General features: G+C 38.7%; 1 protein-coding gene across 1 annotated transcript in view; it reads right to left on the reverse strand.

The window, feature by feature from the left end:
• Positions 1-6,467: 6,467 nt before the first annotated feature.
• The window catches only part of LOC133552106 (arrestin-C-like), a 36,405-nt gene continuing 15,454 nt past the window's right edge, over positions 6,468-27,418 (reverse strand). The window contains exons 4-16 of the mRNA XM_061899444.1: positions 23,626-23,670; positions 23,335-23,525; positions 23,087-23,146; positions 20,157-20,233; positions 19,947-20,082; positions 16,686-16,770; positions 16,537-16,609; positions 16,320-16,457; positions 15,864-15,947; positions 15,768-15,791; positions 11,850-11,899; positions 11,747-11,766; positions 6,468-6,761 (exon numbers count right to left, since the gene is read on the reverse strand). Coding sequence (XP_061755428.1) covers positions 11,762-11,766; positions 11,850-11,899; positions 15,768-15,791; positions 15,864-15,947; positions 16,320-16,457; positions 16,537-16,609; positions 16,686-16,770; positions 19,947-20,082; positions 20,157-20,233; positions 23,087-23,146; positions 23,335-23,525; positions 23,626-23,670 — 968 coding nt within the window. The 3' untranslated portion in view covers positions 6,468-6,761; positions 11,747-11,761. The remainder of the gene's footprint in view (positions 6,762-11,746; positions 11,767-11,849; positions 11,900-15,767; positions 15,792-15,863; positions 15,948-16,319; positions 16,458-16,536; positions 16,610-16,685; positions 16,771-19,946; positions 20,083-20,156; positions 20,234-23,086; positions 23,147-23,334; positions 23,526-23,625; positions 23,671-27,418) is intronic.

The raw sequence follows: 27,418 nt of genomic DNA on the forward strand, positions 1-27,418 counted from the left end.
ATGACATATTTTAGGAAACTTTGCGCCGGGGTAGTTTGGAGGCATTTAAAATCAAAACCGGAGCAAAATCTCTCTCCTGTGCGAGTTTGAAGCCGACACGACAAATGCGCTCAGAGGAGATAATGTTTGAAAAAAGGTGACAGGTTTTTACAAAACTTTTATTTTGAAGGGGTAACTTTTAATTTCCTGTTGATTTTTGCTGTCAATTATTAAAATGTAGGTCTAAGTGAGACCTACATGGAGGTTTTTGTTTCATGTCTTTACGGCATTCCTACCGGAAGTTACAAACTGTTTTGTCTGTGTTTTCTTCCTAGGAGCAGTTTTTGCTGTGTTTTATTCAAAAATTGCGGGTGAGTGAGTGTGTTTTGGTGAGTGAGTGTGTTTCGCAAGTGAGTGTGTTTCACAAGTGAGTGTGTTTTGCGAGTGAGTTAGTGAGTGTGTGTGTCGCGATTGAGTGAGTGAATGTGTCACGAGTGAGTGAGTGAGTGAGTGTCACGAGTGAGTGAGTGAGTGTGTGTGTGTCATGATTGAGTGATTCGCGAGTGTGTGTCGCGAGTGAGTGAGTGAGTCTGTTTTGCGAGTGAGTGAGTGAGTGAGTGAGTGTCACGAGTGAGTGAGTGAGTGACTGTGTGTGTGTTATGATTGAGTGATTCGCGAGTGTGTGTCGCGAGTGAGTGAGTGAGTCTGTTTTGCAAGTGAGTGAGTGAGTGTGTGTGTGTCATGATTGAGTGATTCACGAGTGTGTGTCGCGAGTGAGTGAGTGAGTCTGTTTTGCAAGTGAGTGAGTGTCACGAGTGAGTGATTGAGTGTGTTTTGCAAGTGAGTGAGTGAGTGAGAGTCACAAGTAAATGGTAAATGGGTTGTACTTGTATAGCGCTTTTCTACCTTCAAGGTACTCAAAGCGCTTTGACACTACTTCCACATTCACACACACATTCACACAAAGTGAGTGAGTGAGTGTGTGTGTGTCATGATTGAGTGACTGAGTCACAAGTGTGTGTCGCGAGTGAGTGTGTTTTGTGAGTGAGTGAGTGTGTGTCGCGAGTGAGTGAGTGAATGTGTCACGAGTGAGTGAGTGAGTGTCACGAGTGAGTGAGTTAGTGTGTGTGTGTCATGATTGAGTGATTCGCGAGTGTGTCGCGAGTGAGTGAGTGAGTCTGTTTTGCAAGTGAGTGAGTGAGTGTCACGAGTGAGTGAGTTAGTGCGTGTGTGTCATGATTGAGTGATTCGCGAGTGTGTGTCGCTAGTGAGTGAGTGAGTGAGTCTGTTTTGCAAGTGAGTGAGTGAGTGAGTGAGTGAGTGTCACGAGTGAGTGAGTGAGTGTGTGTGTGTGTGTCATGATTGAGTGATTCACGAGTGTGTGTCGCGAGTGAGTGAGTGAGTCTGTTTTGCAAGTGAGTGAATGAGTGAGTGTCACGAGTGAGTGAGTGAGTGAGTGTGTGTGTGTCATGATTGAGGGATTTTTTTTTTGAGTAAAATTGCGACTCTTCATAAAATTGCCAAAATCGTAATTTTTTCTTGTAAAATTGCGACTGTTATTGAATAAAACTTCCACCTTTGCTCGAAATATTGCACAAATGTGTTTTTCTTGTAAAATTTTGACTTGAGTCGAATAAAATTACGACTCATTATAATACTGGCCATAAAATTTTATTGTGAAATTGGGACCTTTTTCTTGTGAAATTCCCCCCAAAAATTTTCACGACAAGCTTTTAAATATTTGCATAGTATGTATATATTATGAATATTGTAAATACAAAACTTTATATATCTAGAAAGGGTGGTCCTAAAGAGGGAGGCATTTTCCGGAGGTCTCAAGAAGGTAACAGAGAAAGAGAAAGAGAGACGCAAGTGAGTGAGTGAATCGTGAGTGACATTTTTGAGTAAAATTATGACTTTTGTCATCATTTTGACGAGTAAAATTCAGATTATTACTATTTTGCCCCATTTTTTTCATATTCTTATAAAAAAAATTGTGATTTTTTTTTTGGGAGTAAAATTGCGACTCTTCATAAAATTGCCAAAATCGTAATTTTTTCTTGGAAAATTGCGACTGTTATTGAATAAAACTTCCACCTTTGCTCGAAATATTGCACAAATGTGTTTTTCTTGTAAAATTTTGACTTGAGTCGAATAAAATTACGACTCATTATAATACTGCCCAAAAAATTTTATTGTGAAATTGTGACCTTTTTCTTGTGAAATGCCAACAAATTTTTCCCGACAAGCTTTTAAATATTTGAAAAGTATGTATATATTATGAATATTGTAAATACAAAACTTGATATATCTAGAAAGGGTGGTCCTAAAGAGGGAGGCATTTTCCGGAGGTCTCAAGAAGGTAACAGAGAAAGAGAAAGAGAGACGCAAGTGAGTGAGTGAATCGTGAGTGACATTTTTGAGTAAAATTATGACTTTTGTCATCATTTTGACAAGTAAAATTCAGATTATTATTATATTGCTCCTTATTTTCATATTCTTATAGAAAAAAATTGTGATTTTTTTTTTTTGAGTAAAATTGCGACTCTTCATAAAATTGCCAAAATCGTCATTTTTACTTGTAAAATTGCGACTGTTATTGAATAAAACTTCCAACTTTGCTCAAAATATTGCACAAATGTTTTTTCTTGTAAAATTTTGACTTGTGTCGAATAAAATTACGACTCATTATAATACTGCCCAAAAAATTTTATTGTGAAATTGGGACCTTTTTCTTGTGAAATTCCCCCAAAAAATTTCACGACAAGCTTTTAAATATTTGCATAGTATGTATATATTATGAATATTGTAAATACAAAATTTTATATATCTAGAAAGGGTGGTCCTAAAGAGGGAGGCATTTTCCGGAGGTCTCAAGAAGGTAACAGAGAAAGAGAAAGAGAGACGCAAGTGAGTGAGTGAATCGTGAGTGACATTTTTGAGTAAAATTATGACTTTTGTCATCATTTTGACAAGTAAAATTCAGATTATTACTATATTGCCCCATTTTTTTCATATTCTTATAAAAAAATGTGTGATTTTTTTTTTGAGTAAAATTGCGACTCTTCATAAAATTGCCAAAATCGTAATTTTTACTTGTAAAATTGCGACTGTTATTGAATAAAACTTCCAACTTTGCTCGAAATATTGCACACGTGTTTTTCTTGTAAAATTTTGACTTGAGTCGAATAAAATTACGACTCATTATAATACTGGCCATAAAATTTTATTGTGAAATTGGGACCTTTTTCTTGTGAAATTCCCCCAAAAAATTTTCACGACAAGCTTTTAAATATTTGAAAAGTATGTATATATTATGAATATTGTAAATACAAAACTTGATATATCTAGAAAGGGTGGTCCTAAAGAGGGAGGCATTTTCCGGAGGTCTCAAGAAGGTAACAGAGAAAGAGAAAGAGAGACGCAAGTGAGTGAGTGAATCGTGAGTGACATTTTTGAGTAAAATTATGACTTTTGTCATCATTTTGACAAGTAAAATTCAGATTATCACTATATTGCTCCATTTTTTTCATATTCTTATAAAAAAAAATTGTGATTTTTTTTTTTTTTGGAGTAAAATTGCGACTCTTCATAAAATTGCCAAAATCGTAATTTTTACTTGTAAAATTGCGACTGTTATTGAATACAACTTCCCACTTTGCTGAAAATATTGCACAAATGTGGTGTTTTTCTTGTAAAATTTTGACTTGTGTCGAATAAAATTACGACTCATTATAATACTGCCCAAAAATTTTTATTGTGAAATTGTGACCTTTTTCTTGTGAAATTCCAACACATTTTTCCCGACAAGCTTTTAAATATTTGCATAGTATGTATATATTATGAATATTGTAAATACAAAACTTTATATATCTAGAAAGGGTGGTCCTAAAGAGGGAGGCATTTTCCAGAGGTCTCAAGAAGGTAACAGAGAAAGAGAAAGAGAGACGCAAGTGAGTGAGTGAATCGTGAGTGACGTTTTTGAGTAAAATTATGACTTTTGTCATCATTTTGACAAGTAAAATTCAGATTATTACTATATTGCCCCATTTTTTTCATATTCTTATAAAAAAAATTGTGATTTTATTTTTTGAGTAAAATTGCGACTCTTCATAAAATTGCCAAAATCGCAATTTTTTCTTGTAAAATTGCGACTGTTTTTGAATAAAACTTCCAACTTTGCTCGAAATATTGCACAAATGTGTTTTTCTTGTAAAATTTTGACTTGAGTTGAATAAAATTCCGACTCATTATAATACTGCCCAAAAATTTTTATTGTGAAATTGTGACCTTTTTCTTGTAAAATTCCAACACATTTTTCACGACAAGCTTTGAAATATTTGCATCGTATGTATATATTATGAATATTGTAAATACAAAACTTTATATATCTAGAAAGGGTGGTCCTAAAGAGGTAGGCATTTCCCGGAGGTCTCAAGAAGGTAACAGGGAAAGAGAAAGAGAGACGCAAGTGAGTGAGTGAATCGTGAGTGACATTTTTGAGTAAAATTATGACTTTTGTAATCATTTTGACAAGTAAAATTCAGATTATTACTATTTTGCCCCATTTTTTTCATATTCTTATAAAAAAATTTGTGATTTTATTTTTTGAGTAAAATTGCGACTCTTCATAAAATTGCCAAAATCGCAATTTTTTCTTGTAAAATTGCGACTGTTATTGAATACAACTTCCCACTTTGCTGAAAATATTGCACAAATGTAGTGTTTTTCTTGTAAAATTTTGACTTGTGTCGAATAAAATTACGACTCATTATAATACTGGCCAAAAAATTTTATTGTGAAATTGGGACCTTTTTCTTGTGAAATTCCCCCCAAAATTTTCACGACAAGCTTTTAAATATTTGCATCGTATGTATATATTATGAATATTGTAAATACAAAACTTTATATATTTAGAAAGGGTGGTCCTAAAGAGGGAGGCATTTTCCGGAGGTCTCAAGAAGGTAACAGAGAAAGAGAAAGAGAGACGCAAGTGAGTGAGTGAATCGTGAGTGACATTTTTGAATAAAATTGTGACTTTTGTCATCATTTTGACGAGTAAAATTCAGATTATTACTATATTGCTCCATTTTTTTCATATTCTTATAAAAAAAATTGTGATTTTATTTTTTGAGTAAAATTGCGACTCTTCATAAAATTGCCAAAATCGCAATTTTTTCTTGTAAAATTGCGACTGTTATTGAATAAAACTTCCAACTTTGCTCGAAATATTGCACAAATGTGTTTGTCTTGTAAAATTTTGACTTGAGTCGAATAAAATTACGACTCATTATAATACTGCCCCAAAAATTTTATTTTGAAATTGGGACCTTTTTCTTGTGAAATTCCCCCAAAAATTTTCACAACAAGCTTTTAAATATTTGCATAGTATGTATATATTATGAATATTGTAAATACAAAACTTGATATATCTAGAAAGGGTGGTCCTAAAGAGGGAGGCATTTTCCGGAGGTCTCAAGAAGGTAACAGAGAAAGAGAAAGAGAGACGCAAGTGAGTGAGTGAATCGTGAGTGACATTTTTGAGTAAAATTATTAAATTTTGTCATCATTTTGACAAGTAAAATTCAGATTATTATTATATTGCTCCATTTTTTCATATTCTTATAGAAAAAAATTGTGATTTTTTTTTTGAGTAAAATTGCGACTCTTCATAAAATTGCCAAAATCGCAATTTTTTCTTGTAAAATTGCGACTGTTATTGAATAAAACTTCCAACTTTGCTCGAAATATTGCACAAATGTGTTTGTCTTGTAAAATTTTGACTTGAGTCGAATAAAATTACGACTGATTCTAATACTGCCCAAAAATTTTTATTGTGAAATTGTGACCATTTTCTTGTGAAATTCCCCAAAAAATTTTCACAACAAGCTTTTAAATATTTGCATAGTATGTATATATTATGAATATTGTAAATACAAAACTTGATATATCTAGAAAGGGTGGTCCTAAAGAGGGAGGCATTTTCCGGAGGTCTCAAGAAGGTAACAGAGAAAGAGAAAGAGAGACGCAAGTGAGTGAGTGTGTCTTGGGGGAGCTCACCATTCCCAGTCGAGCCAAACTGTTGGGGCAAAATAATAATAAACAGATATTTTTTTTTGGTGTAGAATATTTATTTTCATTGAAATATAAAACGTACAATGAGTTTATAGTCATGAAATATGATCATGAAAATACTGCAACGCATGATCCCGCAATATAGCAAAACGATCAAGTCCCAATTGCGTTGGCATCTCATGAAGTGGCAATTGCACTTCCTGTTTGCACCTTCAGTTTAAAATCACGGATTTCCATTGGAATCAGGAGACGTTCTCGTGTCAATTTTCAATCATTTGAGTTGACCTTTATTCTTATTTAGTGGCCCTTGCAAATAATAATAATTAAAAAACACATTTATCAGATTATGACGTGTGTAATATTGGATTATTTGGGAAAACGTTGGGCATGAAATGACGACAGGAAGCAGAAGGGACGAGGACATTTTCACCTCTTTTAATTCTTTCATGACGCCAGGCACAGAAGACACGACATGTCAAAGTAAAAGGGACACAGTTTCCTCTACGGCTAATTGACGTCGACTACACTACACAAAGAGAAACGACATGGCTGCTGCTGTGTGTGTGTGTGCGTGTGTGTGTGTGTGTGTTTGTTGGGGGGGTTTGCTCAGAAGATCACTTCCTCCTTCCCCGCTGTCTTACTTCCTCTCTGTGGCCGCCTGTACTTCCTTTGTCTCTGTGCTGTCCACCTTCAGGCTGATGTCCTCTCTTTACACACACACACACACACACACACACACACACACACACACACATACATACACACACACACTGAGGTGACTGACAGTAAAGATTTCAAACAAATTTTAATGTAAGTATTATTATAGCAAAAGTGTATCTCAATTTGTGCGTCTGTAATCTGATTCTCGTGCCTGTGTGTTAATTTGTGTGTCTGTATCTCAATCTGTGTGTGTGTGTGTGTAATTAGATTGGAGTGTATGTGCGTGTTTTAATTTGTGTGTGTGTGTGTGTTAAAAAAATCTGTTAGTCTGCATTTAGATGTGTGTGTGTGTGTGTGTGTGTGTATGTATGTGTGTGTGTGTAAAAAAATGCATCTGTCCGTATTTCGATCAGATTGTGTAAAAAAAAAAAAAAAGTGTCTGTCCGTATTTCGATCTGTGTGTGTGTAAAAAAATGTGTGTGAATGTTCTGTATTTAGATCTGTGTGTGTGAGAAAAAAAGTGTGTGTGTCTTTGTGTGTGTGTAAAAAAAGGGTGTGGGTCTGCATGTGTGTTTTTGTGTTGGTGTGTGTGTGTGTGTGTAAAAAAAATGCATCTGTCGTATTTTGATCAGATTGTGTAAAAACAAAGTGTCTGTCTGTATTTCGATCTGTGTGTGTGTAAAAAAAATGTGTGTGAATGTGTGTGTGTGTAAAAAAAAAAGTTTATGTCTGTATTTAGATCTGTGTGTGTGAGAAAAAAAGTGTGTGTGTCTGTGTGTGTGTCTGTATGTGTGTGTGTGTGTGCGTGTGTAAAAAAATGCATCTGTCGTATTTTGATCAGATTGTGTAAAAACAAAGTTTCTGTCTGTATTTAGATCTGTGTGTGCGTGTGAAAAAAAGTGTGTGTGTCTGTGTGTGTAAAAAAAGGGTGTGTGTCTGTGTGTGTGTAAAAAAAGGGTGTGTGTCTGTATGTGTGTGTGTGTGTTTTTGTGTTGGTGTGTGTGTGTGTGTATGTGCGTGTGTAAAAAAATTCATCTGTCGTATTTTGATCAGATTGTGTAAAAACAAAGTGTCTGTCTGTATTTCGATCTGTGTGTGTATAAAAAAAATGTGTGTGAATGTGTGTGTAAAAAAAAAGTTTCTGTCTGTATTTAGATCTGTGTGTGTGTGTGTGAAAAAAAGTGTGTGTGTCTGTGTGTGTAAAAAAAGGGTGTGTGTCTGTGTGTGTGTAAAAAAAGGGTGTGTGTCTGTGTGTGTGTGTGTAAAAAAATGCATCTGTCGTATTTTGATCAGATTGTGTAAAAACAAAGTGTCTGTCTGTATTTCGATCTGTGTGTGTGTGTAAAAAAAGTGTGTGTGTCTGTGTGTGTAAAAAAAGGGTGTGTGTCTGTGTGTGTGTAAAAAAAGGGTGTGTGTGTGTGTATGTGTGTGTGTAAAAAAATGCATCTGTCGTATTTTGATCAGATTGTGTAAAAACAAAGTGTCTGTCTGTATTTCGATCTGTGTGTGTGTGTAAAAAAAATGTGTGTGAATGTGTGTGTGTAAAAAAAAAAGTTTCTGTCTGTATTTAGATCTGTGTGTGTGTGTGAAAAAAAGTGTGTGTGTCTGTGTGTGTAAAAAAAGGGTGTGTGTCTGTGTGTGTGTAAAAAAAGGGTGTGTGTCTGTGTGTGTGTGTGTGTGTGTGTAAAAAAATGCATCTGTCGTATTTTGATCAGATTGTGTAAAAACAAAGTGTCTGTCTGTATTTCGATCTGTGTGTGTGTGTGTAAAAAAAATGTGTGTGAATGTGTGTGTGTAAAAAAAAAAGTTTCTGTCTGTATTTAGATCTGTGTGTGTGTGTGAAAAAAAGTGTGTGTGTCTGTGTGTGTAAAAAAAGGGTGTGTGTCTGTGTGTGTGTAAAAAAAGGGTGTGTGTCTGTATGTGTGTTTTTGTGTTGGTGTGTGTGTGTGTATGTGTGTGTGTAAAAAAATGCATCTGTCGTATTTTGATCAGATTATGTAAAAACAAAGTGTCTGTCTGTATTTCGATCTGTGTGTGTGTAAAAAAAATGTGTGTGAATGTGTGTGTGTAAAAAAAAAAAGTTTCTGTCTGTATTTAGATCTGTGTGTGTGTGTGAAAAAAAGTGTGTGTGTCTGTGTGTGTAAAAAAGGGTGTGTGTCTGTATGTGTGTTTTTGTGTTGGTGTGTGTGTATGTGCGTGTGTAAAAAAATGCATCTGTCGTATTTTGATCAGATTGTGTAAAAACAAAGTGTCTGTCTGTATTTCGATCTGTGTGTGTATAAAAAAAATGTGTGTGAATGTGTGTGTGTAAAAAAAAAAGTTTCTGTCTGTATTTAGATCTGTGTGTGTGTGTGTGAAAAAAAGTGTGTGTCTGTGTGTGTAAAAAACGGGTGTGTGTCTGTGCGTGTGTGTAAAAAATGCATCCGTCCATATTTTGATATATGTGTAAAAAAGTGTGTGTGTAAAAAAAAAAGTTTCTGTCTGTATTTCAATCTGTGTGTGTAAAAATAAAATCTGTCCTTCCGTATTCCGATTTGTGAGTGTGTAAAAAAAAGTCGGCCTGTCTGTATTTAGATCCGTGGGTGTGTACAAAAGTGTGTGTGTGTGTGTGTGTGTGTTAAAAAAAAGTGTGTGTGTGTGTGTAAAAAAAAATGCATCTGTCCATATTTCGATCAGATTGTGTAAAAAAAAGTGTCTGTCTGTATTTAGATCTGTGTGTGTGTAAAAAAAAGTGTGTGTGTAATAAAAGTGTGTGTCTGTGTGTGTGTATAAAAAATGCATCTGTCTGTATTTCGATCTGTGTGTGTAAAAAAAAAGTGTCTGTCCGTAATTTCCATCTGTTTGTGTGTAAAAAAAAAATGTGTGTGTGTGTGTAAAAAAAGTTTCTGTCTGCATTTCGATCTGTGTGTGTAAAAATAAAATCTGTCCTTCCGTATTCCGATTTGTGAGTGTGTAAAAAAAGTCGGCCTGTCTGTATTTAGATATGTGTGTGTGTAAAAAAGTGTGTGTGTGTGTGTGTGTGTGTGTGTGTGAGTGAGTGTGTTAAAAAAGTGTGTGTGTCTGCGTGTATGTGTGTAAAAAAATGCATCTGTCTGTATTTCGATCTGTGTGTGTAAGAAAAAGAGTGTCTGTCCGTATGTCCATCTGTTTGTGTGTAAAAAAAAAAGTGTGAGTGTGTGTGTGTGTGTGTGTGTGTGTGTGTGTGTGTGTGTGTGTGTGTGTAAAAAAAAAAGTTTCTGTCTGTATTTTGATCCGTGTGTGTAAAAATAAAATCTGTGTGTAAAAAAAAGTCGGCCTGTCTGTATTTAGATCTGTGTGTGTGTGTGTAAAAAAGTGTGTGTGTGTTAAAAAAGTGTGTGTGTCTGTGTGTATGTGTGTAAAAAAAATGCATCTGTCTGTATTTCGATGTGTGTGTAAAAAAAAGTGTCTGTCTGTATTTCCATCTGTTTGTGTGTAAAAAAAAGTGAGTGTGTCTGTGTGTGTAAAAAAAGGGTGTGTGTGTGTGTGTGTGTAAAAAATGCATCTGTCCGTATTTCGATGTGTGTAAAAAAAAAGCGTCTGTCCGTATTTCCATCTGTTTGTGTGGAAAAAAAATGTGTGTGTGTGTGTGTGTGTGTGTGTGTGTGTGTGTGTGTGTGTGTGTGTGTGTGTGTAAAAAAATTCTGTCTGTATATTGATCTGTGTGTGTAAAAATAAAATATGTGTGTAAAAAAAGTCGGCCTGTCTGTATTTCGATCTGTGTGTGTGTAAAAAAGTGTGTGTGTGTGTGTGTGTTAAAAAAGTGTGTGTCTGTGTATATGTGTGTAAAAAAAATCTGTCTGTATTTCAATCTGTGTGTGTAAAAAAAAAGTGTCTGTCCGTATTTCCATCTGTTTGTGTGTAAAAAAAATGTGTGCGAGTGTGTGTGTGTGTGTGTGTAAAAAAAGTTTCCGTCCGTATTTCGATCTGTGTGTGTAAAAATAAAATCTGTCTTTCCGTATTCCGATTTGTGTGTGTGTAAAAAAAAAGTCGATCTGTCCGTACTCCGATCTGTGAGTGTAAAAAAGTGTGTGCGTGTGTTTGTAAAAAAAAGTGTCTGTTTGTATTTCGATCTGTGTGTATGTAAAAAAAAATGTGTGTGAGTGTGTGTGTAAAACAATGTGTCTGTCCGTTTTTCAATCTGTGTGTGTGTTCAAAAAATATGTGTCAGTCTGTATTTCATCCATCCATGGATGGATTGATGTCTGTATTTCAATTTGTGTGTGTACAAAAAAAAGGTCTGTGCGTATTTCGATCTATGTCTGTGTAAAAAAAAAAAAAAAAAAGGGTGTGTAAAACTGTGTCTGTTGTTTTGTTTTATCTGTGTGTGTGTGTATGTGTAAGAAAAATCTGGCTGTCCGTATTTCAATCTATCCATCCACTTTCTACCGCTTGTCCCTTTTAGGGATGCGGGGGGTTCGCTGGAGCCTATCTCAGCTGCATTGGGGCGGTGGGCGGGGTACACCTAGGACAAGTCGCCACCTCATCACAGGGCCAATCTGTGTGTGTGTGTGTAAAAAAAAAAAAATGTGCATGAGTGTATGTGTGTAAAAAAAATGCGTCCGTCAGTTTTTCGATCTGTGTGTCTGTAAAAAAAAGTGTCTGTCCGTGTTTCAATCTGTGTAAAAAAAAAAATGTCTGTTTGTATTTCGATCTGTGTGTAAAAAAATGTGGTGGTGTAAAAAAAAAAAAAAATAGCCATGTCTAAAAGCATCTCTTCCTGAGGGCATTTTCAGTGTTCTAACTTCACCTTTATCTTTAGTTTTTAAGCCAAAATGCGTCCGCTCTCCCTTTTATTTCTACACACTGTCTGCTCGTAAATACTCTGTGATTGTGCGCTGCTGAACATGCCGGTACTTTTCAGAGTATTGTACTGTTTTTGACACATTAGCACCGCGATACCATACTAGAACTGGTATATCGTACAACCCTATTACAGACGCACAGATGGAGACATGCATTAATACTCGTATATAAATACAGTGTGTGATAATGACATCAAATAAGTACTTACATGGACGCGAAGCCTTTACTCTGCTCGTGAAGAGGAAGAAGAGGAGGAGAGAGGAAGAGCAGGATGAGTGTGTGTGTGTGTGTGTGTTGCTGTGTCACGTCACCTTCAGGTTTGGGGTGCATGAGCATCAGTGGCACCTCCACGCTGACGTCACTGCGGAGCAAAACAAACAAGCGGTAAAGACAAGGCAGTGCGGTCATGTGACAGGAAGTGAACTCAGGACCCAGGAAGTGACGGGCAAACAAGTTTGGCGTTCGATATAAGGGCGGAGTAGTGTGGTTGAAAGGTGGGAATCGGGTAAAAAAAAATGGGCATTGTAGAACTATGACTATGTCCATTCATTTTAATGGGAATTTTCCTATAAATTTGGGGAAAAGTCTCATGTAGACTGTGAAAACTGTCAAAGAAGAGGTGAAAATGGGGCTTTGGAAAACAATTCTTTGAATTTTCGGTTCAGATCCAATGAGAAAAGTGGGATTGGCAGTAGATTGTATATTTCCCATCTATTGTCTATTGGGAGAAAATTCCTGAAAATTCCGGGAAAATTGGGAATTTGGGGAAAGGGAAAACATGCTAAAAATGTAGGAATGTTGAATAGGTAGAGAATTCTATATTTCCTATACATTGTCAATGGGGAGAAAATTCCTGAAACTTCCGAGAAAATTGGGAATTTGGGGAAAGTCTCATGAAGACTGTGAAAACTGTCAAAGAAGAGGTGAAAATGGGGCTTTGGAAAACAATTCTTTGAATTTTCGGTTCAGATCCAATGAGAAAAGTGGGATTGGCAGTAGATTGTATATTTTCCATTTATTGTCTATTGGGAGAAAATTCCTTAAAAATTCCGGGAAAATTGGGAATTTGGGGAAAGTCTCATGTAGACGGTGAAAACTGTCAAAGAAGAGGTGAAAATGGGGCTTTGGAAAACAACTCTTTGAATGTTCGGTTCAAATCGAATGAGAAATGTGGGATTGGCAGTAAATTGTATATTTCCCATTCATTGTCTATTGGGAGAAAATTCCAGGAAAATTGGGAATTTGGGGAAAGTCTCAGGTAGATTGTGAAAACTGTCAAAGAAGAGGAGAAAATGGGGCTTTGGAAAACAATTCTTTGAATTTTCGGTTCAAATCCAATGAGAAAAGTGGGATTGGCAGTAGATTGTATATTTTCCATTTATTTTCTATTGGGAGAAAATTCCTGAAAATTCCGAGAAAATTGGGAATTTGGGGAAAGTCTCATGAAGACTGTGAAAACTGTCAAAGAAGAGGTGAAAATGGGGCTTTGGAAAACAATTCTTTGAATTTTCGGTTCAGATCCAATGAGAAAAGTGGGATTGGCAGTAGATTGTATATTTCCCATTCATTGTCTATTGGGAGAAAATTCCTGAAAATTCCGGGAAAATTGGGAATTTGGGGAATGGGAAAACATGCTAAAAATGTAGGAATGTTGAATAGGTAGAGAATTCTATATTTCCTATACATTGTCAATGGGGAGAAAATTCCTGAAAATTCCGAGAAAATTGGGAATTTGGGGAAAATCTCATGAAGACTGTGAAAACTGTCAAAGAAGAGGTGAATATGGGGCTTTGGAAAACAATTCTTTGAATTTTCGGTTCAAATCCAATGAGAAAAGTGGGATTGGCAGTAGATTGTATATTTTCCATTCATTGTCTATCGGGAGAACATTTCTGAAAATTCCGAGAAAATTGGGAATTTGGGGAAAGTCTCATTTAGACTGTGAAAACTGTCAAAGAAGAGGTGAAAATGGGGCTTTGGAAAACAATTCTTTGAATTTTCGGTTCAGATCCAATGGGAAAAGTGGGATTGGCAGTAGATTGTATATTTTCCATTCATTGTCTATTGGGAGAAAATTCCTGAAAATTCCGGGAAAATTGGGAATTTGGGGAAAGGGAAAACATGCTAAAAATGTAGGAATGTTGAATAGGTAGAGAATTCTATATTTCCTATACATTGTCAATGGGGAGAAAATTCCTGAAAATTCCGAGAAAATTGGGAATTTGGGGAAAGTCTCATGAAGACTGTGAAAACTGTCAAAGAAGAGGTGAATATGGGGCTTTGGAAAACAATTCTTTGAATTTTCGGTTCAAATCCAATGAGAAAAGTGGGATTGGCAGTAGATTGTATATTTTCCATTCATTGTCTATTGGGAGAACATTTCTGAAAATTCCGAGAAAATTGGGAATTTGGGGAAAGTCTCATGAAGACTGTGAAAACTGTCAAAGAAGAGGTGAATATGGGGCTTTGGAAAACAATTCTTTGAATTTTCGGTTCAGATCCAATGAGAAAAGTGGGATTGGCAGTAGATTGTATATTTCCCATTCATTGTCTATTGGGAGAAAATTCCTGAAAATTCCGGGAAAATTGGGAATTTGGGGAAAGGGAAAACATGCTAAACATGTAGGAATGTTGAATAGGTAGAGAATTCTATATTTCCTATACATTGTCAATGGGGAGAAAATTCCTGAAAATTCCGAGAAAATTGGGAATTTGGGGAAAGTCTCAAGAAGACTGTGAAAACTGTCAAAGAAGATGTGAAAATGGGGCTTTGGAAAACAATTCTTTGAATTTTCGGTTCAAATCCAATGAGAAAAGTGGGATTGGCAGTAGATTGTATATTTTCCATTCATTGTCTATTGGGAGAAAATTCCTGAAAATTCCGAGAAAATTGGGAATTTGGGGAAAGTCTCATGAAGACTGTGAAAACTGTCAAAGAAGAGTTGAAAATGGGGCTTTGGAACACAATTCTTCGAATTTTCGGTTCAAATCCAATGAGAAAAGTGGCCTTGGCAGTAGATTGTATATTTTCCATTCATTGTCTATTGAGAGAAAATTCCTGAAAATTCCGGGAAAATTGGGAATTTGGGGAAAGGGAAAACATGCTAAAAATGTAGGAATGTTGAATAGGTAGAGAATTCTATATTTCCTATACATTGTCAATGGGGAGAAAATTCCTGAAAATTCCGAGAAAATTGGGAATTTGGGGAAAGTCTCATGAAGACTGTGAAAACTGTCAAAGAAGAGGTGAAAATGGGGCTTTGGAAAACAATTCTTGCAATTTTCGGTTCAAATCCAATGAGAAAAGTGGGATTGGCAGTAGATTGTATATTTTCCATTCATTGTCTATTGGGAGAACATTTCTGAAAATTCCGAGAAAATTGGGAATTTGGGGAAAGTCTCATTTAGACTGTGAAAACTGTCAAAGAAGAGGTGAAAATGGGGCTTTGGAAAACAATTCTTTGAATTTTCGGTTCAGATCCAATGAGAAAAGTGGGATTGGCAGTAGATTGTATATTTTCCATTCATTGTCTATTGGGAGAAAATTCCTGAAAATTCTGGGAAAATTGGGAATTTGGGGAGGAAAGGGAAAACATGCTAAAAATGTAGGAATGTTGAATAAGTAGAGAATTCTATATTTCCTATACATTGTCAATGGGGAGAAAATTCCTGAAAATTCCGAGAAAATTGGGAATTTGGGGAAAGTCTCATGTAGACTGTGAAAACTGTCAAAGAAGAGGTGAAAATGGGGCTTTGGAAAACAATTCTTGCAATATTCGGTTCAAATCCAATGAGAAATGTAGGATTGGCAGTAGATTGTATATTTCCCATTTATTTTCTATTGGGAGAAAATTCCTGAAAATTCCGGGAAAATTGGGAATTTTGGGACGTAGTGTGTTTGGATGGTTGAAAGGCGAAAATCAGGTAAAAAAATTGCGCAAAATTTTGGGCTTTGTGGAACTATGAATACGTCTATTAATTTGAATGGGAATTTCCTAGAAATTTGGGGATTTCGGGAAGACTGGGAATTTTTTTAAATGTATATAATATTACAACATTCCTCAATGATATGAATGGGTTGGTTTTGGAATTTTTTCAAAACGGTTGAAAAATGTTGACGTAGTTACAGTTTGAATCTGAATTGTTATTTTCGGAACTCCTGGAATTTTGGAAGTGAAGTCAGGACCCATGAAGTGGGTCACGTGACGGGCGGGATGGAGTGCACTCACCTGGAAGTGAGGCCCCCCAGCAGGCTGCGGGAAGCACAAGCAGGGAGAGGTTAGCGAGTGCCGTTCTAACGGTTGGAACATGCGGCGTCCACTCACCCGCCTCCCGCCACCATCAGGTTGATCTTCACCTTGTAGGACACCAGGATCCCCAGCATTTCCTTCTCCACGCCCTCAGGCATTCTGACCCCACACAATCCCCCCCCCGGGGTGAGACAGCAACACTACTAATCACGGCAGACTTCATAACAGACAACAAAGACTAATTTGGGACAAATAATGATCCAGAACATTACATTTTGAGGCTGAATATAAGGAGGATGACATCCAAGTTTTAGAAGCTGTGTGCTAAACAGCTCCAGCTTTAGTGAAACACTATATCGATGTGACAATGTTAGGATTCGTGTCGGCAACCCCATTATTATGCATTTAAAGCCTACTGAAACCCACTATTACCGACCACGCAGTCTGATAGTTTATATAGCAAATATGAAATATTAACATTGCAACACAAAAAAACAACAACATCGCCTGATTGGGTGGAGGCGGGCTTACATAGTGGTGGACGCCAGGTTGGTGTCCTCGTCCTTCAGGCGTCCGTCGAGGGCCAGTCCCCTCTTCTCCTTGTTGTCCGTCAACATCGGGACGATGCTGAGCGTGTTCTCGAAGGTCCCGCTGGGCTCCACGGTCTCGCTGAGGACAACCAAAGACTTGGTGAGGACCGCCGGACGCGGGCGTGCGGAGTGGAAGCCGCGACCGGAGGAGGACGTACCCGAACTCTTTGGTGAAGACGCACTTGGTGTATTTGTCCGCCGAGTAGAGGACGATGTCTGTGGTCTGCTCCACTGAGGGGGACCGGAATGTGACCTTGAGTGACCTTCGCGGCGCACGGGTGACCTTGAGGGAGGGGGCGCTACCAACCTGTGACCTTGATCTTCTTCACCGTTTTGTTGCTCTCGTTGTTCACCTTCATCTTGATGGGGATGGACTCGCCGTGGAAGTAGAGCTGCAAACGTGACGTGTTAGCGCGCTAGCGAGCATGTTAGCATGCGTTTTAGCAACCAAGTCAGCGGGCACATTGGCGAGCGTGCTAATCACCATGTTAGCAAGCGTGATAGTGATATGTCCGAGCAAACATATTAGCGACCAGGTTAGTGTAGCATCTGTTAGACTACGAAATAACATGTTTTCCATGCCAGTCCATTGGCAGAAAATAAAGGAGTAGCTATTAAGAGCGACATGTACACGTAGGATAGCTTATAGTCTAGAAGTCTTTGGCATACAGGGAGTTGGTACTCTCCATGAGTACCAGAGACCGCACCTAAAGGGGAAGGGCGCTTTTTTTCCGCGACCCGTATGTTAGCGAACATGCTAGCAACCATGTTGGCAAGTTTGATAGCAACCATGTTAGCGATCAGGCGAGTGACCATGTTAGTAAGCATTTTAGCACCCATGTTAGCACATAAGCTAACAACCAAACCAAGTATATTAGTGACCATGTTGGTGTAGTATCTGCTAGACTATGAAATAGCATGTTTTTTCATAGTCACAAAAAAAACCCCTTAAATCTATCATTGGCCAACAGGGAGTTGGTCCCATTCTCTATGAGTACCAGACACCATGCTTAAAGGGGAAGAGCACATGTTTTCTTAATGCATTCTAAATTGTAAATAAACGTTAGCAGGAGTCAGCCAAATATGAAGCCAACATTCTGGCTACAAATCACTCTGAAAATCTCCACCAAGGTTTTATATACTACTGTAAGTATATATGTAATGTAATAACATTCCAAATAGCAAGTGATATTTATGTATTTTGCTCATTTTGAGCATACGTTAGCAACGTTAGCTTTCCCCCTCAACAACGACAACACTACTAATCACGGCAGACTTCATGAGAGACAATAGGGACTAATTTGGGACGAATAACCAGAACCTTATATTTTTGAGGCTGAATATAATGAGGATGAGCTACAAGTTTTAGAAGCTATGTGCTAAACAGATCCAACTTTAGTGAAACACTATATCGGTGTGACAATGTTAGTATTCATGTAGGCAACCACATTGTCATCCATTTAGCCACCGTGTTTGCGCATGTGCTAGCACCTGCTCGTGACCATGTTGCTAGCAACCATGTTAGCCAGTGTGTTTGTGACCATGATAGCAAGCGTGATAACAAAAATGTATAGAGAATGTGCTAGCAACCATGTTAGCGATTATGTTAGTATGTTAGTATGCGTTTTAGCAAACCATGTCAGCACATGTGCTAAAAACCATGTTGGCAAGTGTGTTAGCGACCATGTTATCCATATTAGCAACTATGTTAGCGCTTGTGCTAACAAACATGTTACTATATTAGTGACCATGTTTACAGCTGTCTTAGCAACCATGATAGCCAGCGTGCTTATGTTAGCATGTGTTTTAGCAACCATGATAGCAAGCGTGCTTATGTTAGCATGTGTTTTAGCAACCATGTTAGCAACCATGTATGCACACGTGCTAGTGGCCATGTTATCATCCGTATTAGCAAATATGTTAGCGCATGTGCTAACAACCATGTTAGTAGGCGTGATAGAAACGATATTAGTGACCATGTTAACAGGTGTCTTAGCAACCATGTTAGCAAGCGTGCTTATGTTATCATGTGTTTTAGCAACCATGTTAGCAACTATGTACGCTCACGTGCTAGTGACCATGTTATCATTCATATTAGCAACCATGTTAGCAGGCGTGATAGAAACCATATCGGTGACCATGTTAACAGGTGTCTTAGCAACCATGTTAGCAAGGGTGCTTTTTTTAGCATGTGTTTTAGCAACCATGTTATCAACCATGTATGCACACGTGCTAGTGACCATGTTATCATCCATATTAGCAACCAGGTTAGCAGGCGTGATAGAAACATATTAGTGACCATGTTAACAGGTGTCTTAGCAACCATGTTAGCAAGTGTGCTTATGTTAGCATGTGTTTTAGCAACCATGTATGCACACGTGCTAGTGACCATGTTATCATCCATATTAGCAACCAGGTTAGCAGGCGTGATAGAAACATATTAGTGACCATGTTATCATCCATATTAGCAACCAGGTTAGCAGGCGTGATAGAAACATATTAGTAACCATGTTAACAGGTGTCTTAGCAACCATGTTAGCAAGCGTGCTTATGTTAGCATGTGTTTTAGCAACCATGTATGCACACGTGCTAGTGACCATGTTATCATCCATATTAGCAACTAGTTTAGCGCATGTGCTAACAACCATGTTAGCAGGCGTGATAGAAACCATATGAGTGACTGTCAGGCTTGCCACTGACAGTTTGTTTCTGTTTTAGTTTTTCCTCTGTGTGTTTAGTATTTCCTGTCCTTAGTTCCTGTCAGCACTCTTATTTTGGTTCAGCTTCCTGTTTGTCTCCCTGAGTGCTTTGTTTCCCCTCAGCTGCAGCTGATTGGCACCTGGCCACACCTGGTGTACATCAGCCCGCTCCTATTTGTACCTGCTTTGTCTTCCAGTCAGGGCCTGGATTATTGATTTGTTGATGTCACTTCTTGTCGCTCGTTATGTATTATCGCTCCTGTCGAGTCGTACCTTGTCGTGTCTTTGCAGCGTAGCGGTAAGCTATATTCGTTTGATATTTGTAGCTTACCGTTTTTTGTTCCCTGCTTCCAGTTTGTTCTTTCATTTTACAAGTACGACTTCTGTTTTCCTAGCTTCCACGCTAGGCCCCTTTTTGTTTTTGCTAGCTTCCATGCTAAGTCTCCTTATTGTTTTCTCGCTCCCACGCTAGCTCTCTTAGTTTGTTATCCGCCTCGTGCGTGCTTTGTGTTAGTCCCCTTCTGTTTGTTCTTGTTGTATTATTTTAATTAAATCATGGTGTCCTATTCAATGCCTGCCTCCATCTCTGCATGGTGGGGTTCGTCACAAACAAACTCCGACAGTGACCATGTTAGCAAGCGTTTTAGCAACCATGTTAGCAAGTATGCTTATGTTAGCACCTGTTTTAGCAACCATGTAAATAAACTTTGTTCAGTCGAGACAAACCTCTGCAAACATCCAACTATTGACATGCTTGTGACCATGTTAGCAACTACCTTATCACATGCGCTAACAACCGTGTTGGCAAACATGATAGCAACCAATCCAGCACGCTCATTGCCCGCCATGTTATCATCTATTTCACTCACGTCTTTCTCCAGGGACGCCTCCAGATGGACCGGCTTGTCCGACATCATGAAGCTCTTGCAGACGTCCGCCTTGGGCCCGGCGCCCACCTGGGAGGGGGCGTACTGGATTTTACGGATGATGAGGCGAGCCGTGTCCCTGAAGGCAACACGAGAGGAGACGCCGTCAGAGGGGAAGCGAGCGCACGCGAGTCGGGGGAAGGGTCCACCCACTTCTTCTCTATGGTCTCGTTGGGGTCACACTTCACGTTGGCCAGGTACGCCTTCACCTCGAAGTCCACTCCGCAGGCCTGCAACACACACGTTCATTCATAAATGCCAAAGTTTTAGGGAGCAGTTATGTAAAGAGTCTGTGTTAAAACAGCATAGCTCCCTCGAGTGGCCACTTATTGTAATGCCATGTACACAATTAAAGCTGCAAGCAGCGATGGACGGGACCGACTTTTGCTGGTGTTTCCTGCCTTTACCCATTCAACATATCTTTACCTGCACATTACCTACCTTCTCTGTATCCCGGAGTCACACTGGTGCCTCCTTCTTTCACCCAGTGAACATATCTTTACCCGCACAGTACCTACCTTTTCGGCATTGTGTGGTCACGCTGGTGCTTCCTGCTTTTAAGCGGCCGTCTTGAGACGGCAGCAGCTCAGCAGTTCTTTGAAGGCTCGTGGAATCAGAACCAGAGCAGTTGGAAAAACTCTTAGCGCAACTTTTAATCAGAAGGGTTCCCCCTCAACAACGACAACACTACTAATCATGGCAGACTTCATGAGAGACGACAAGGACTGATTTGGGACAAATAACCAGAACCTTATGTTTTTGAGGCTGAATATAAGGAGGATGAGCTACAAGTTTTAGAAGCTTTGTGCTAAACAGATCCAACTTTAGTGAAACACTATATCAGTGTGACGATGTTAGTATTCATGTAGGCAACCACGTTGTCATCCATTTAGCCAACGTGTTTGCTCATGTGCTAGCACCTGCTGGTGACCATGTTGGTAAGCATCCTAGCAACCATGTTGGCCAGTGTGCTTGTGACCATGATAGCAAGCGTGATAGCAACTATGTATAGAGAATGTGCTAGCCACCATGTTAGCAAGCTTGATAGCAACCATGTTAGCGATTTTGCTAGTGACTATGTTAGTACGCGTTTTAGCAACCATGTTGGCAAGCGTGTTAACGACCATGTTATCATCCATATTAGCAACTATGTTAGCGCATGTGCTAACAACCATGTTAGCAGGCGTGATCGAAACGATATTAGTGACCATGTTAGCAAGCCTGCTTTTGTTAGCATGTGTTTTAGCAACCATGTTAGCAACTATGTATGCTCACGTGCTAGCGACCATGTTAGCACCCATATTAGCAACCATGTTAGCAGGCGTGATAGAAACCGTATTAGTCACCATGTTAACAGGTGTCTTAGCAACCATGTTAGCAAGCGTGCTTATGTTAGCATGGTTCAATCTCTTTCCTGTGCGAGTTTGACGCAGACACAACAAACGCGCTCAGAGGAGATAATGTTTGAAAAAAGGTGACGGGTTTTTACAAAACGGGTAATTGCCAACACCCTGTTGATTTTTGCTGATGGATGTCAATTAATGAAATGTAGGTCTAAGTGAGACCTACATAGAGGTTTTTGTTTCATGTTTCTACGACATTCCTACCGGATGTTACAAGCTTTTTTGGTCTGTGTTTTCTTCCCAAGAGCAGTTTGTCAGTGTTTTATTCCTAGGGGGCGCTAGAGCGCAATTTTGAGTTTTGGGGGTTGGGTTTTTTATTAGACCGCAATTTTTACCAGTCCTGATGTGTGTGTCGGGTTTGGTGAGTTTTGAAGCATTTTAAGGGGGTCAAATTACAGCTCAAAGAGGCAAAAATGACATTTTCTAGGAAACTTTTGTTTTGAAGGGGTTTTTGCCAACTTCTTGATGATTTTTGCTGAAGGATGTAAGTGTATGAAATGTAGATCTACATCAGACCTACATAGAGGTTTTTGTTACATGTCTCTACAACATTCCTAACGAAAGTTACAGGCAGTTTTGCCTTTTGATTTTCTTAGGGGGCGCTAGAATGAAATGTAGGTCTAAGTGAGACCTACATAGAGGTTTTTGTTTCATGTTTCTACAAGCTTTTTGGTCTGTGGTTTCTTCCCAAGAGCAGTTTGTCAGTGTTTTATTCCTAGTGGGCGCTAGAGCGCAATTTTAAGTTTTGGGGTTTGGTTTTTTTATTAGACCGCAATTTTTACCAGTCCTGATGTGTGTTTTGAAGCATTTTAAGGGGGTCAAATTACAGCTCAAAGAGGCAAAAATGACATTTTCTAGGAAACGTTTGTCTTGAAGGGGTTTTTGCCAACTTCTTGTTGATTTTTGCTGAAGGATGTAAGTGTATGAAATGTAGGTCTACGTCAGACCTACATAGAGGTTTTTGTTTCATGTCTCTACGACATTCCTAACGGAAGTTACAGGCAGTTTTGCCTTTTGATTTTCTTAGGGGGCGCTAGAATGAAATGTAGGTCTAAGTGAGACCTACATAGAGGTTTTTGTTTCATGTTTCTACAAGCGTTTTGGTCTGTGTTTTCTTCCCAAGAGCAGTTTGCCAGTGTTTTATTCCTAGTGGGCGCTAGAGCGCAATTTTGAGTTTTGTGTTGTTTTTTTTTTATTAGACCGCAATTTTTACCAGTCTTGATGTGTGTTTTGAAGCATTTTAAGGGGGTCAAATTACAGCTCAAAGAGGCAAAAATGACATTTTCCAGGAAACTTTTGTTTTGAAGGGGTTTTTGCCAACTTCTTGTTGATTTTTGCTGAAGGATGTAAATGTATGAAATGTAGGTCTACGTCAGACCTACATAGAGGTTTTTGTTTCATGTCTCTACGACATTCCTAAAGGAAGTTACAGGCAGTTTTGTATTTGTTTTTCCTAGGGGGCGCTAGAGCGCAATTTTGAGTTTGGGTTTTTTGATTAAATCGCAATTTTCGCCAGTCCTGATGTGCGTGTTAAATTCGGTGAGTTTTGAAGCAGTTAAGGGGACCAAATTACAGCTCAAAGAGGTGGAGTTATAATAATAATAAAACCTTAGTAATACAATAGGGTCCTCTGTCCCAAAGGGACATTTGGTCCCTAATTAGCATGTTGTTGTCGTGTACCTTGCCCTTGTCGTCTGGTCCGGGCTGCAGTGACACTGAACATGGGAGGTTGTTGGCAATCTATACACACACACACACACACACACACACACACACACACACACACACACACACACACACACACGGGAGAAGACAGCAACAACAAATTTGTTATCAGTTAGCACGTAGCATTAGCATTATTGTTGCCTTGCGTTGGTCAGTGTTAGGCTAACTGACTAGCTAGGTCAGTTTGCGTTTGTCGGACGTACTTCGAAAGTGAAAGGGTAGGAGTTGTCCCCCGCCTTCTTCATCAGGGTGTCGTGCATGGCGCTGAGCGCCGGCTTGTGGTCTTCCGGGTAGATCTGGACATGCTGGATCCAGATGTCCTTCCTGAAGCACAGGCCCATCACGTCCAGGTCGTCGCTGCCGTAGCGGAAGGCGCAGGCCAGCTGCACGAACACTACACGCAAAACGCACCGTGGCTGTTAGCATGCTAGCATGTTAGCATAGCAATCATCCCCCCCCCACCCGCCCGCCTCGTCGTGGGATCCCGACGTCACCTTTTCTGTCCCCGAAGTTTGCTGTGTCGAGCTTGACGACGCCATCTGAAAGACATGAGAGTTACACAACGCTCACACACACGCAAAAGCACATTCTTGTATTTGTTACCTTCTTGAGACCTCTGAAAAATGCCTACCTCTTTAGGACCACCCTTTCTAGATATATAAATATTTGCGTTTGAATAATTATGTATAAGTTATCACACAACGCTTAAAGGCCGTTGCTATAGTTATTATCAATTGTGCTGAAGTTGTACTTTTCTATCTGCGCAAACTTGCAATCTTGGATTGCGAATCGTCTCGAATCAGTGTTTGTGTCCAGACCCGGCCTGCTGACTGCCAAGTGCGAACATCGAGTACCTTGACGCAGGTAAAGCAGAGACAGGGTGATATCAGCACATTTCCATTTCTGAATACTATAAGGCGCACCTAAATACCTCCAATTTTCTCAAAAGCTGACAGTGCGCCTTATAATCCGGTGGACCAATATTAAGCCACAATAGGTCTCGCAACTACGGGATGCATAACGTAACCCCAGCTTCTACTGTAGCGTCTATTCCATGCACCTTATAATGCGGTGCGCCTTATATATGAACAAAGTTTTAAAATAGGCTATTCATTGAAGGTGCGCCTTATATTGCGGAAAATACGGTAATCATATATTGTATCTAACTGGGGCTGCCGAAATGACCCCCCCCTTCCTTCAGAAGCAGCCTCAGCGATGTAACCAGGGAGCTCCCGAATAAATAGTGGAGCACGTGGGCTGGGCCTTAGAGCGTAGGTTGGAACTGTAACTGAGTGTACAGCCCAATACGTCTCTCCTCATGAGTAAAATTTAACTCTGTCTCTGCCTGATTCCTTGCTTCTTGTCTGTTTAATAATGTCATCAGTGTTTGAACCTGACAATTTGTATTTACAACATTAATAACATGTGCATTATATGCAAATATAAAAGAGCTTGTTGTTAAAAAGGTCACAATTTCACATGAAAAACTTTGAATTTTGGCAGTAGTATAATAAAAGTCGGAATTTTACTTAAAGCAAATCAAAATTTTTACAAGAAAAGCTGAACATTTGTGCAATATTATTATAAATTTGGAATTTTACTCAATGACAGTCGGAATTTTACAAGAAAAACTTTACATTTTGGCAATTTTAAGAAAAGAGTCGGAATTTTACTCGACAAAAGTCACAATTTTATAGGAAAACTTTAACATTTTTGGCAAAGTTATAATAATAATCTGAATTTTTACTTGGCAAAAATGTCACTATTTTACAAGAACAACCAAAAAAAATGGCAATATTGTAATAAAAGTCAGATTTTTATATGACAAATGTCACCACTTTGCATTAAAAAGTAATTGTTTCACATAAAAAAAGTGATCATTTTACGAGAAAACATCGCAATATTACAGAAACAGAAAGAATTTGTCGTGATATGTATATTTTTGGGATTGTTTTTTGATCTTCATTATATATTCCAAGTTATTACAGTACGTCTCTGTATTCATATTTATTCATTTATTTTTAATTCATTTGGGCCAAAGGGGGCGCATTTCAATTTCTTACACACACTTGTTATTTCATATGTTGACCAGAGGGGGAGCACTTTTAAAACCGACACTCTGGCAATTTGAAAAATCCCTCCTTTTTGGGACCACCCTCATTTTGATAGATTTCACCACCAGAGGGTGCAAATGAGAAATTCTCTATTAGATGCAATGGTTTTCTGTATTTGGACCATGATTTATGTCCTAACTTGTTCACACCTCCTCATATGGAAGCTACTTTTCCTTGTTGATGTCTCAAGAAGGGTAGAAATACAAGAACACACACATTATTATATTTGTTACCTTCTTAAGACCTCCAAAAAATGCCTACCTCTTTAGGACCACCCTTTCTAGATATATAAAGAAGTGTATTCACAACATTAATAATATATACATACTATGCAAATATAAAATAGCTTGTTTTGAAAAATTTGTTGGAGTTTCACAAAAAAGGTCACAATTTCACAAGAAAAACTTTGAATTTTGGCAGTACTATAATAATCTGAATTTTACTTGGCAAAATGATGACAAAAGTCACAATGTTACTCAAAAAATGTTGGCAATATTGGGATAAAAGTCAGCTTTTCATACGACAAATGTCACCATTTTGCATTAAAAAGTAATGGTTTTACATAAAAAAGTGATAATTTTTCAAGAAAACATCGTAATATCACAGAAACAGAAAAAATATGATAAATCGTTCCCGATTTTATGAGAAAAAAGTCGACACATTGTGAGTAAAAGACTGCTTTTAGTTAATATTTTTGTAATTGTTTTTTAATCTTTATTATTTACTTCAAGTTATTACAGTATGTCTCTACATATACATTTTTATTTATTTATTTCTAGTTAATTTAGGCCAAAGGGGGGTTTATTTCAATTTCTTACACACACTTGTTATTTCATATGTTGATCAGAGGGGGCGCACTTTTTAAACGGACACTCAGTCAATTTTAAAAATCCCTCCTTTTTGGGACCACCCTCATTTTGACAGATTTCACCACCAGGGGTGCAAACAAGATGTCTATTTTTAATTTTTTGGGGAATGTGCTTTAGGCCGATGACAACTGAGTCACGTACCACCCGCAATTTAATTCATACTTGCCAACCTTCAGACCTCCGATTTCGGGAGTTGGGGGGGTAGGGGGCGTGGTCGGGGTGGGGCGGGGGCGTGGTTAAGAGGGGAGGAGTATATATATATATATATATGCATATATATATATATGTGTGTGTGTGTGTGTGTATGAAATACTTGACTTTCAGAGAATTCTAGCTATATTTATTTATTATATATATATATATATAAATAAAATAAATAGTTGAATTTCAGACGGCACGTATCAAATACACAGTAATAAAAACACAGTTGTTCTACTAACTACTGTGCTTGCTGGTTACTAAAAAAAAAACACACTTACCTTTCACTATTTGAGTAACGTCACTTCAGGGTTTCCAGAAGATGGCGCCAGTATGTGCTTTGGCCTGCCATCTCTCGCTCTCAGCTCTGTTCGTTTTTGTGTTGTTTGCGTCTATTTTCGTCTCTGTCAGCTTACTGCTTGTGTATGACCGCCAAACTCTGTTGGATCTTTGCCCCTCTCCCACTGATATGATCAACTTCGACGTTGGTTTTTCGACGTCCCAGTCAGCTTTTTCACCCGGCCGGATTCCTGCCTTACTTTCCCGCCTCGTGGCTCCTCTCCCCCGCCACCTGCGGGCTGTGTGTCGGGCCTCACCTGTGTTAGCTGCACCCTTGGACGTGCTGGCCCCCGCCAGGTTCGGTCTTGTGAACGCAAGATCTTTGACAAACAAAACGTTTATCCTGAAGGATTTCTTCACTTCCTGCGGACTTGACTTCCTCTGTGTGACGGAAACATGGCTGAGAGCCGGTGAGTCCGCCCCTCATAATGAACTTCTGCCTCCGGAGTGTTCCTACTTTAATGCTCCGCCGTCGTACGGTCGAAAAGGAGGAGGATTAACAGTTGTTTTGTCTTTTCTTTCTCCTATGTCCCCCCCTCCCTTGTGGAGGGGGTCCGGTCTGATGACCATGGATGAAGTACTGGCTGTCCAGAGTCGAGACCCAGGATGGACCGCTCGTCGGGACCCAGGATGGACCGCTCGCCTGTATCGGTTGGGGACATCTCTACGCTGCTGATCCGCTTGAGATGGTTTCCTGTGGACGGGACTCTCGCTGCTGTGTTGGAGCCACTATGGATTGAACTTTCACAGTATCATGTTAGACCCGC

The sequence above is a fragment of the Nerophis ophidion genome, linkage group LG04 (assembly GCF_033978795.1).
Source record: "Nerophis ophidion isolate RoL-2023_Sa linkage group LG04, RoL_Noph_v1.0, whole genome shotgun sequence".
Classification (NCBI taxonomy): Eukaryota; Metazoa; Chordata; class Actinopteri; order Syngnathiformes; family Syngnathidae; genus Nerophis; species Nerophis ophidion.